The 13208-nt window shown below is 39.6% G+C and overlaps 1 protein-coding gene across 1 annotated transcript in view; it reads right to left on the reverse strand.

The window, feature by feature from the left end:
* The window catches only part of LOC126078356 (thymus-specific serine protease-like), a 41469-nt gene extending 35376 nt beyond the window's left edge, over window positions 1–6093 (reverse strand). Inside the window, exons 1-2 of the mRNA XM_049888844.1 lie at window positions 5862–6093; window positions 4507–4642 (exon numbers count right to left, since the gene is read on the reverse strand). Coding sequence (XP_049744801.1) covers window positions 4507–4642; window positions 5862–6093 — 368 coding nt within the window. The remainder of the gene's footprint in view (window positions 1–4506; window positions 4643–5861) is intronic.
* Between the last annotated feature and the right edge of the window lie 7115 nt (window positions 6094–13208).

Genomic DNA, 13208 nt, shown 5'->3' on the forward strand with positions numbered 1-13208 from the left:
GGAGTGTGTAGCAAGGTGTATACGGGTTTTTGAGAGAGAGACTGACTTGATTTGTAACCTTTCACTTAAAGCAATAAAAATTATGAAGAAAAAAAATGGTATTAGACTCCCAGCATCCCAGGCTGTACCTGCCACAGAGATCAGCTGGGGACTGGACAGCTAGAACATTATTAGAAACTGTTTGATAGTTTACAGGAAGGGACCTCAGAATAGAAGAGCCTTAGAAAAATTTAGGATGTACAGCAAGACCCCGAAGAAAACCTCTCCAGGTTCCTAGAACAGGTATACGAAGCATACTGGCAGTTTACTGATATAAATCCTGGAGACCCAGAGAATGCCGGGGTAATAAATATGCCCCTCATCAACCCACAACATCAGGCAGAAACTTTAAAAGTTAGAAGGAGGTCTAGGAATGAATATTTCACAACTTGTTGATATTGCCTTTAAGGTCTTTAATAATCGGGACCACGTACAAGGAAAAAGTCCACAGTCCTGGCAGCAGCTCTCAGAGGTAACCCCACATCCAGGCAGACCTCATGCAGTGTAAGTCCTCATGGGCCCTGAAAGGGCCGGGGGCTAACCCAAGGTCGCCTAAGCTAAGCCCTGTACAGTGTGCCTTCTGCAAACAAGAAGGCCACTAAAAATGAGAGTACCCCTCCTGGCCAGGCCAGTGTGAGCAGGAAACCCATAACACAGCTCTTGCAGCTGTCAGCCAATGTCCCATCTGATGGGGCCCAGGGTCTCCCCTGCAACCCAAAAGGAGCTTTGGGTTGTAATAACAGTGGGAGGACAACTTACTGACACAACAGACTAAAGAGATGGAGAACATGTTGTTCTAGGCACACAGGGGACCCTCTAGTCATCCCAGGCAGGGACAAGTCTATAGTCTCAGCCCTCATCACGCTTCATTGACAGGGTGGAAAGTAGCCAAACAGACAGAGACCGCACAAAAGATCAGGGTCACCATTCTTACCTCACCCCAAATGCTGGGAGGCCCGTGACAATTAAGAGCATCTCGGCTGGTGGAACTGGAGGAAAGAAAGCCTACTAGAGATGCCTTTTGTGAATAATGTATTATGGTCAGCAGAGGTGGCATCTGTACACTGATCCTGGCACGAGACCTAATCTTCAGCTACCAGAAAACCCCCAATGCACTGAATGTGATATAAACAGAGTTTATGAATGGGACATTGACCTTAATAACAGCAGAAGATGGGAAGTTGTACAATTCCCAAGGACAGGTGTTAATACCAGAACACCTGATGCACACAATAATAAAGGCAGCTCATCAGAGCACGCATTATGGTCGTGATGCTATGTTTTAGGGGCTAGCCTAAGTGATTAAATGGCCTATTCTACAAAAGACTATTCAGAAAGGAGTGAACAATCCAAAAACAGGCCCACCATCTCCTATGCCTAGGGTACAAGCCCATGGAACTGGACCCAGAGAAGACTGGCAAGTGGACTTTAAAAGCAATAAGGAAGGAGCTTTTGTATCCAAAGTTAGGACATTTAGGGATTTGATGGAAGCTACATGCTCCCTGGAGATCACAGTAACTGCTGCCTTGACTGTGTGTTTAAAAGATCTCATTAGAAACCTAAGATAGTGTGAGAAATGTGGGTGAATACTTGTATTCTAAGAGACCAGCCTGCCCTGGATCAAGCTGCTACATTACCCTCTTGAGTGTCTGAGTGGCCCCCAGAAGCAGGCTCCAATTGAGCCCTTACGAAATGCTGTATGGGAGACCATTCCTTAAGACAGCCTGGAGATGTAGTGCTTCAGATGATCCTTGAGTAGTCCAGGATCTTAGTATTTCCAGATATCTTAAATAAAGGTTCTATTTCAGTCTCTGGGGCTGGGAGTGAGGCTGACTTGCTTTTCAGTGGTTTTTGGCATGTGTTCTGCTTATACAAGGCAATTTCCTTTGCTTCTCCTAGCACCTAAGCAACTTTTATTGGCCTTTCTCTCTGCCCTCCTAAATCTTATGGGTGGAGCAGGGTGGCAGGAGCAGGTGAGTAGCACTGGTGCTCAGAAGTGGGAAGCCATCAGTGAGTGTACAGTGTTTATGTGGAGGTGTTTTTTTTTTTGTTTTTGGTTAATTGGATTGAAGGGAAAACCTCTGAGTGTATGAAAGGAGCTGGCAGCACGAGAAAGCCTATAAAGCTTCTGTTTTCAGTATAACAGAAGGGTCCTGGAGACCATCTGCCTGGGTTCAAATCTTGGTTCTCTTAGCCTTTGGTTTTTGGGTCAAGGGTCTTCAATTTCAGATGGCTCAGTCTCCTTATTTACAAAATCAGCAGTACACAACAGTGGTCACTTTATAGGGTGATGTGTCAATGAAGCTTCCATGACCTTGCCTTGGACAAGTTGTGCTGGATTCCCAAGTATTGTGTACCACTTATCTATTGTTTCTCATTTTGATTTATGGGCCCGTCTAATCTTTGGCTGAAGGATGAACCTTAGGAGTGACTTATATTTTTCTCCAGCTCTGTCTGGGACCCTCTATTGGGATCTCTGTCAGAGCAGCCAATGGTGGTAGCTGGGCGCCATCTAGCTGTGCTGCTCTCAGTCTGGTGGAGCCTGTGGTACTTGTGGTCAGTTAGTCCTTTGGACTAATCTTCCCTCATGTCCTTGGTTTTAAGTGTTCTTTACCTACTAACCCCAGGAGCTAATCATTCCTTGTCTGTTCCTAGGTCCCTAAAACTCAGCCCCATGTCAGCAGGCACTAGCCAAATGAGTCACTGACCCTTGTTTCTTAAGATTAAGGAATTGCTACAATTTAATGGAGAATTGTAACCTGACCCTACAAATATCAGTAAATTTTCATTAGTTCTTAAACTAGCCTAAGCTAGATTTGGCCCACTGCACAGGCTCAGAAGGGCCAGCTGTGACCACTAATTGACTTCAACGCAGACACAGTAACAGAATGAATCAGAAGGAAAATCAGCACCTGGACCCTATTCTGAAGTGAGAGGTCTAATAAGACCACGTCACCTCCTGTTTCCTGGCTGCCTTCTAGAATGCCCACTCCCTAGTACACCTGCACAGCTTGCTGCCCAAATCACACATAAGCCATGCTTCCTCATAGCTTGAAGAGCCTGATTTGAGGAACTTCCTCTGAGCTCCTTGCTCTGCAAATTTCAATAAAGTTACTTTCTTTCAAAGACCACTGTCCAGATAATTGGCAAGTCTTAGCATGCCAGACAAGGATCCACCTTGCAGGTAACAAACTTATGGTCACAGCCTTGAAATTCCTATGGTGCAGTTATACTCTGCAAGCAAGGGGTCAACACAAGTCAGAATCAACTCCCAGGCACCTAAAAGCAACAATAGCGAGTCTGAGGAACATGAATTTTTTTGTTTGACTGTTAACTCAAATGATCTTTACTATCCACAAAACAGAAATTTAAGGGGATAGCACCCCTGCTGGTGAATTTATTCATCATCAGAATTTAGTATCTGAGAGGCAAAAGGAGGTGAGTATGGTTATAAAAACCATATGGATCACAACTGTCCAATTTGCATTGATCATGGAGATGGCACAGGACCTATCAGCACTTTCTTTGATTGGACACAGGATCCACATAAATCAAAGGCAGCTAACGACAATAACAAGGTTAATATAAGAAATTCAAGTAAAATTGTGTTTCCTCCCAGCATATTCTCTGATGGTTCCAGAACTTCCCCTCACCCATTCCTCAATATCTGGCCTGGTATGATATTAATCTTTTATCTTTTTTTTATGATATTACTCTTTAGGCTTTCACTATCTCCTTTTTTCCCCTCTAACCTAAGTGCCATTATAAGTAAAACATGTGATGCTTTGGGATACCTGTCTCCCACTGCATATATTGTTCAATTCTTCTAGGTAAAGACAAATGTCATTGTTTATCCTTTATTTATACCTTATCTTGTTTTCCCAAAATCACTTTCCTGGGGACTCTACTACTTTCAAATAAGAACTTCCACTGCACCATGGAAATCTCTAGACCAGGTCTTAAACAACAAAGACTTCCTTATTCAACTTGGGGAAAAAAATCTAAATGTAAAAACACTTTTGTTCAGTTCCTGAAATGTTCCAATACCACATGATGTTTTAGTAATTCAAACACTGTGGAAAACTTCACCCTTCTTTGGTTCATGGAAATGGCAAGATTTGTCCTCAGGGCATCCCCTCCTCTTTGGTTGCCCCCTATTCTCTAGGGGTGAGTGTTTTATCCTGCCCCTTGACTGCCCTAGGACCCCAAAGGTGGGACCCACTCTTTCCTGCCATCTGATCTTCACTCTCACCAGACTTGAAACCATCCACAGAGGCCCCAGCCACACCTCTTATGTGATCTAGAAGTTGCTACTGTAAACAATAACCAAAAGGAACCATATTGTTCAAAATATCCCTTTCTTCCCAGGTAAGCAGCCTAAATGTAAGGAAATGACATTAATGGTGTCAATTAATACTACACTAGATTTAGACACAGACCCTCAAACACAAAAACCAATCCACTTACTTGTAATCCAATATAAGCCGACTGTGGTAACCTGGGAGTAACAGCATCGCTGCAACAAAACCGTAAGCTTGTTTCACTGCTTTCAGGCATTCCCTGTTATGAGTGGCTAAAGCTCTGTGAATTACTTCAAAATACTCTAAGAATATGAAAAAAAGACACTGTAATAAGTATAGCTTAATTGTAGTCATTTATAAAATATAATTATTTCAAGTTTTCTATTACCTCAGTTTTACAATATGACAGTTAAAGACTGTAAAATTAAAGATTTTGCCAGATTGCCAAGAAAAGTCAGTAGTAAAGAGAAACATAACCATGCTTTGAAAATCCAGATCTATTCATATGCTACAACCTGGTTTTAGTCTTTAAAAGAGGTAGGGAGAGACATGCCTCAGCTTTACAGCTTTCAGATTTATTGAGCCAGATAAGATTCTACCAAGGTTACAGAAACATGAAGTAGAATGATGACTAAATATTTGTTTACCTTTGAAAAGTTTAAATATTAAAGGAAAATTTGACCAGCATGTCAAATGCATATTCTTTCCTTTGGGGGAGGGAGATCATTTTTGTTTTTTCAAGAAAAACTTAAATTAGTAGAAATTTTATGCTTTACTCATTTTAGTGGGAACATGTATGGAGAGGCACAGGTAGTTGGAAGGAAAATTGAAAAACAACTTCAAAATAGGCAAGTTTTCTCCTACAAAAATCAGAGCTTTACTTTTGGAAGTAGCCAAATGATGAGGGTTTTTACTATCAAACCAAGGGCTAAGGATTACCATATCATTTCCATCCATTAAGAGGCTATCAAAAATCATATAGGTGCAAATATGGATACTAAACACCAACAGTGAATATCCTAAGAGTGTTTTTCATAGAGTTTTATCAGATGGGGAGGAAATAGGCTCAAGTCAAGTTGGGTGCCGCTATGTCATTGGCCCACTTTTTTAAGGTAATCACCAGCTTATAGACACTATTATCATTATAGATATATGTATAAATAATATAAGAAAAAAATGCCATTGGGTCAATTCTGACTCATAGAGACCACATAGGACAGAGTAGAACTGTCCCATAAGGTTTCCAAGGAGCAGCTGTTGGAACCCAATTGCCCATCTTTAGGTTTGCAGCCAAGTGCTTAACTACTGTACCACCAGGGCTCCATATACACGTATATACACCATAAAAACCAAACCAGCTGCCATCAAATCTATTTCAACGGATAGCACTTTAGGCCAGAGTAAAACTGCTCCATAGGGTGTCCAAGGAGCAGGTGGTGGATTCCAAATGCAGACGTTTTGGTTGGCACCAGCCTGAGTTCTTAACTTCACCAGCAGGGCTCCACATATAGATATACCCACCATAAAAATTAACTTTTGCTTGGACCATTGCACTGCTGGTCACTGCTGCAGCAAACAGGTTGGGGTGCTTTATTCTGGACCACACTGCCAGGGAGCCACCATAACTGCCACCAAATAAAACCCACTTATTTTCGGTAAGGTTCATTGACTGTGCAATAACAGTTCGGAATTCGGCAATGTCAGCCACGGCTTGCCTGCTGCTGAGGTAGCGGCGGAAGTTCTCAGTGCTCATATCTCTACAATTGAAGCATAAACACACTCTGTTTGTGACAACAATTGAAGCAGAAGATATGTTGTTTAACATCTGTTTGCCCATAAAGTAAAAAGCCATATTTTGAAAGCATGTGGAATGTTTGTAACAGATTCAACTTGAAAATGTAATTAGCATAAATTGAGTGATACCCCAACCAAAACCAAACCTGGTGCCATAAGTCGATTTTGACTCATACCGACCCTATAGGACAGAGTAGAACTGCTCCCATAGGGTTTCCAAGGAGCGCCTGGTGGATTACAACTACTGACCTTTTAGTTATAGAGGTAGCTCTTAACCACTATACCAAGGTTTCCAATTTGAGTAATAGTGACAGTAACTGTAGGAAGTAGCAATAATTGCGAGTATTTGTTTCATTTTAGTTACATCATTTCCTCCTCACCACCTTGAAGGAGTTTCATACGCCTTTCACCACCCATATAGTATCCTTTTTCCATACCCTGAAGTGAACCCCAACTTTCAAATTATCATCCTGAGTCAGAGAGGAGCCATTTTTGAATGGATTAAACTGTCATTGATTTATTTTTTTCTAAGGTATTAAGAAAACCCATAGATACTTGTACTGATGCTATTTTCCATTCTTCATTGTTTTCTGGTCCTATATCCAGACAAAGCCTTATTTGAATCAGTGGTAAGAAAAGTAAGAAGAAATTTATTCTTTAATTTTCAGTGGTGTTTCTTGCATAATAATGTTTCCTATGAATCTAGCATATTTTTAATCCTTATTACTAAAAATATAAAAATAAAGAAAATCTTCCTCCCCCTGCATGATATTAAAACAACCTGGCTGTGTATTTAACAGTAGACAAAGGACATAGAATATTCATAAAGAAGAAATACAAATGACCACCAAATATATAAAAACATTTAACATTCCATGTCTGAAGAGTTGGCTTCGGGAATGGTTCCTGTCCTGGGCCAACAGAAGGTCTGCGGACCATGACCACTAGGGTCCTTCCAGTTTCAGTCAGACCATTAAGTCTGGTCTTATGAGAATTTGGGGACAATGGGTTGGAGAGGGATGCTGGTGAGGAGTGAGCTTCTTGGATCAGGTGGTCACTTGAGACTATGTTGGCATCTCCTGCCTGGAGGGGAGATGAGAGGGCAGAGGGAATTAGAAGCTGGCGAATAGGACACGAAAAGAAAGAGTGGAGGGAGAGAGCAGGCTGTCTCATTAGGGGGAGAGTAACTGGGAGTGTAGCAAGATGTATATGGTTTTTGTGTGAGAGACTGACTTGATTTGTAAACTTTCACTTAAAGCACAATAAAAGTTATTAAAAACAAAATTTAACTTTTTCTATTATCGAAGCAGCTCATATACATTTGTTCCGTCCTATGAAACTGGCAAAGATTTATTTTTGTCTTCAGTGTTGACATTGATGTGATGAGGCCTACTCTCTCCTGCTCCCCTAGTGGAATTATCAAGTGGTAGAATCTTTCTGGAAGCAATTTGTCATCCTATACTAAGGACTTCAAGAAGCAAAATGGTGCCCTTGGCTCAGCAATTCTATGCTGAGAAGCTACAGCAAAGCCTGCTAATTCCTTCCTGATATTCACTCTCCCTTTCAGCTTTAGATTATTATAACCCTCTATTTTAACTGGACACATGACAGCCCAGAATAAGCACGCATTTCCCAGCAAAAATTTCAACCAGAGGCAGATTTCCTGATTAAGTTCAAACCATTGGGATGTAACTGGAAAATTGTAGGTAAGATTTAGTGAAATACATAATCTTAGAATTTCCCCTACCTTTTAATACCAAATTTTAGAGCAAATTCTCATATCCTTAGATTAGCCCCCAAATTGCTGAAAGACCTTACTCAATTGTAGGTTCTTTCTAAAACCCTCTTACTGGGATGCACCACATGAAGTTATTTGGATAACAAACAAGGTATTTGTTGTAATTATATGCAGTAATAAAAGTCATTTCATTCTTGAACAGCAGTTTAGTTCCTTAGATTAATAAAGAAAGCCCAGACATAAAACTATTTGTAGGTTATCATGGCATCATTAACACGCACACACACACAAATCACATTTTCTAATGAAGAAATGTAGAACTGATGGAATTACTGGAGTGTCACCTCACTACCAAAAGGTAAGTGACATTGAATTTAAAATCACTTTTCTGGAGTCACAGCTAGATTAGTGATTAATTAATGATTAAAAGTCATATAATTATTATTCTGTCATGACAAATGGTATCAAGAATTATGACTCATATAATAAAGGAGTCACTTCACTGACACTAATCACATTCACAGGGTTGTAAAAAGCAATCCTTACTTCTTGTTTTAGTGAGAATAAAAGACTTTAACATTAAATCGGATTTTTCACAACCTTCAGAGGCAATTTTTAAACTTCATTCTTTCTTGACTTCATATAATAAACTATTTATAATTTTAAGCAAACAAGCTAAAAAAAATATCTTTCCAATAGAGAGATGGAACTAAAATAGTAGGTGGCAGGAATAAGGTTTTGAGACAAAAATCTGTCTCCTGTTCTTGCTTCTTTCTCTGCTATGTAGCCTGAAATTTAATACGATATCCAGTTACCTTTGATGAGTTGTTTAGCAAAAGTATGACCCCTGTTTTAAAGGTGAGAGTAATTTTCATGGTTTAAAATACCTTTGGAGTAGGAAAAAAAAAAAGTAACAGGTATGCCATATTGCTTAAGCATATAAAAGAAACTACAATGTTTTAATATAAAATCTATAACATGAGGAATACATTTTATTGAAAAGAAATTTCATACGAATCTTTTTTATCAAAAAATTGCTCCTACCCCCAACCTCCATGTCAGTTTTTTGTTTTTTCCTTATTTATATTTTCAAATATTCAGCTTACTGAAAGTGGAAAATATATAGACTAAATGAAAAAGAGCGAGAAAATAGAAACGGCAATGAGAACAACCAGAAAGAGGCAAGGTTAGGCTTACCGTGTTGGTTGGCTATCTCCATAAAATCTATGTTCCAGGAGCAAACACAGGGCACCCAGTCTTTGAGCATATGTAATCCAGGTAAAATTTCTTCTTATCCATTCTATACTGGCAGGCTCATTCCCTTGGACCTTTAGAAATACTGGGCCACCAGGTTTGTAGAAGTCATAATTAATGTAATATTTCTGTGAAAGTAAAGATATTTTTGTAGGTCACTAACTCATCAGACCTTGTGATTTGTTTGTGGTTTCTGATAACTGAATGGAAGCACTTTTTCATGTGTCCGAATTGGATTATATTCCTGAGATCCCATCTAAATCAGTGACACTGCTCAAGCCACTCTGCCTACACACTGGAAAATACTGTTTCTTGCTTTTGATGCTAAAATAGACATAATATCAAACTGGCCATTTCAATCATTTTCAAGTGTACAATCCAGTAGCATAAATCACACTCATGATGTGCAACTATCATTACTATTTGTTTACTTTTCATATTAATATTTCAAATTCAAATTTAGGATGTGAGATTCTTCTTTGATTTTATATTTGTAGCTTTTTTTTAAACTCAGAAGGTTTGGGTTTCTAAGTACATTAATGTAATTATTTATTTGCTTTATACCAATAGTATGGAGCAATACACACATTAACATAATAATACCAGTGCTAAAAGGTGATCTGGTAGCGCAATTGTTAAGCACTTGGCTGCTAACTGAAACATCAGAGGTTCGAACCAACCAGAAGCTCCTTGGGAGAAAAGATCTGGTAGTATGCTCCAGTAAAGATTACAGTCTAGGAAACCCTACGAGACATTCGTACTCTGTCTCTGTGTGTTGAAATCAATTGGATGTCACACAAAAACAACAACAATATTAAAACTGAGAGTATGATATTGAAAACGTTCATTTATTTACAATTGCATGTGTGTGTCCTTAGGATTTATCACACGAGAAACACAAAACAGTGAGTTTTCCATTCACTTAAAATAATTCCCTCTGGTTAAGTCACAGATTTAATAGACAATAAGCTTCATTTCTTTCATTTTATTTTCAATTTTTAATTGTTTTATTGAAAACATTTATGAGGAGGCGGAGCCAAGATGGCAGAATAGACAGACGCTTCTGGTGAGCCCTCTTTACAACAAAGACTGAAAAAAACAAGTGAAACGAGTGTATTTGTGACAAGCTGGGAGTCATGAGCATCAAAGGTAAGGTTAGACAACGAACTGAGGGGCAGGGGGAGGAAGAGACCATTTAGAAGTGGGGAGGAGTTATCGGACCTGAATCGCAGGGAGCCCTCAGGCACCTTTCCTGGAGCGGCGGCAGCAGTGGGCTGGTGCTAGTGTTCAGTCACAGTTTCCTCAAGGCTAAGCAGCCAGCCGCACAGCCCACTCACACCTCCGGAACTGAGAACAGTGCTCTCAGCAAAAGTTAAGTACTTGTGTATATTTTACCACACTCAACCACCCCAAGCTGGCTTCAGCGGCTGAATCCCTGGGCCCAAGATAGGTCCTGTTGAGCACCTAGAGCCATCATCCTGGCCTTGGAGAAGGAAAAAAATTGCAGTTGGGGGGAAAAGATAATTTGCTAGCTCCATTACCTGGGGGAGCTTAAGACAGAAGCAGCTCCTGTCCAGGCATAAACCATCCATGGACCTTGAGCCCCTTTCCCTTCGGCATGGACCTGTGTGGGCCTATTTCGGTAGAATAAGCCCTTGTTGGCAAACTCCAGCCATTTCAGCTGTACAGTGGAGAGGTGGGTGTTTGACATTTGACATTGCTTTGCCTGTTAAACAAGGTCTTCATTTACCCACATCAGGGACCTAAAGACTGGTAGCTCCACTCAGGTCACCCAGGAACCAGTGACAGGGGTCCAAAGATAACTGGTACCTTCCAGTCCTTACAGCCAAAAACCATGGGGACCCATAGACCATCTGCAGAACCCACCCACCTGCACGCTGTAGGAAAAAGGGACATGTTGTCCTCAGAGACACTCCGGGGCAGTTCACAGCCCCCTGCCTTGTTCAGAGTGTGACCCCCTGCTGCAATCAGATACCGGTATATACATATGCTAATCACCCGTGCCATTCTAAGACTGTAGGACAGAGCCTGTACAACACTTTGATGATCAGCTACCTGGAAATCTGAGGTGAATTCATACGAGAAAACTGAATAGACTCCTAGACTGATATACCTGATAACAGCTCCATCCAGCTGGGGACAGGACACCAGAGCTCCAAAGGCAAAAGTAATCAAGCTAGCTCACTCAAGCAACCCATAGGGGTATACCAAAATTAAACAAAGCTAGCAGCTATGACACAGGAAGCAAGCATAGACCAATACAATAACTTACAGATGGCTCAGAGACAACAGTCAATATCAAGTCACATAAAGAAACACACCATCATCACCTTAACAGGCTCTCAAAAAAAGGAATCCAGGGATCTTCTAGATGAAAATGGATTCCTGGAATTACCAGATGCAGAATACTAAATTTTAATATACAGAATCCTTCAAGACATCAGGAAGGAAATGAGGCAATACGCAGAACAAGCCAAGGAACACACAGATAAAGCAATTGAAGAAATTAGAAAGATTATTCAGGAACATAATGAAAAGTTCAATAAGCTAGAAAAATCCATAAATAGACAGCAATCAGAAATTCAGAAGATTAACAATAAAATTACAGAATTAGACAACTCAGTAGAAAGTCAGAGGAGCAGAATTGAGCAAGTAGAAGCTAGAATTTCTGAACTTGAAGATAAGTCACTTGGCACTAATATATATGAAGAAAAATCACATAAAAGAATTTAGAAAGATGAAGAAAACTTAAGAATCGTGTGGGACTGTATCAAGAGAAATAACCTACGATTGATTGGAGTACCAGAACAGGGAGGGATAATGGAAAATACAGAGAAAATTGTTGAAGATTTGTTGGCAGAAAACTTCCCTGATGTTGTAAAAGATGAGAAGATATCTATCCAAGATGCTCATCGAACTCCACATAAGGTAGACGTTAAAAAAAAGTCACCAAGACATATTATAATCAAACTTGCCAAAACCAAAGATAAAGAGAGAATTACAAGAGCAGTGAGGTATAAATGAAAAGTCACGTACAAAGGAGAGCCAATAAGAATAAGCTCTGACTCCTCTGCAGAAACCATGCAGGCAAGAAGGCAATGGGATAACATATTTAAAAAATTGAAGGAAAAAAATTGCCTGCCAGGTATCATGTATCCACCAAAACCGTCTCTTAAGTACGAAGGTGAAATTAGGACATTTCCAGATAAACATAAGTTTAGGGATTGGAAAAAAACAAACCAAAACTACAAGATATACTAAAGGGCATTGTTTGGTTAGAAAATCAATAATATCAGGTATCAACCCAAGACGAGAACACTGGGCAGAGCAACCAGAAGTCAACCCAGACAGGGAAATCCAAAAAAAAACAAAGCAAGATTATAAAAAACAAAACAAAACAAAAAGCGTAAAACAGGGTAACAGCAATGTTATTATATAAAAGAAGGCAACAATAAAATAATAAAGAGGAACTAAGAATTGTAAGCATACACCTTCCATATGGAGAGGAAGATAAAGCAATACAAAGAAATAAAAGTTAGGTTTAAATTTAGAAAAATAGGGGTAAATAATAAGGTAACCACAAACTATCCTACACATCAAAATAAAATACAAGAAAAAAATAGAGACTCAGCAGAAACAAAATCAACTACAACAAATATGAGGAAAGGACAATATATAATCTACTCAGCACATTAAATTAAGTGGGAAAAAGAAACTGACAACAGACAAAAAAAGACATCAAGATGATAGCACTAAATTCATACCTATCCATAATTACCCCGAATGTAAATGGACTAAAGGCACCAGTAGAGAGACAGAAAGTGGCAGAATGGATTAAAAAGCAAAATCCATCTATACGCTGCCTAGAGAGACACGCCTTAGACTTAGAGACACAAACAAACTAAAACTCAAAGGAGGGGAAAAAATATATCAAGCAAACAACAATCAAAAAGAGCACAAGTGGCAATATTAATTTCTGACAAAATAGACTTTAAAGTTAAATCCATCATAAAGGATAAGGAAGCACACTATATAATGATTAAAGGGACGATAAACCAAGA

This window comes from Elephas maximus, chromosome 6 (genome assembly GCF_024166365.1).
Source record: "Elephas maximus indicus isolate mEleMax1 chromosome 6, mEleMax1 primary haplotype, whole genome shotgun sequence".
NCBI lineage: Eukaryota > Metazoa > Chordata > Mammalia > Proboscidea > Elephantidae > Elephas > Elephas maximus.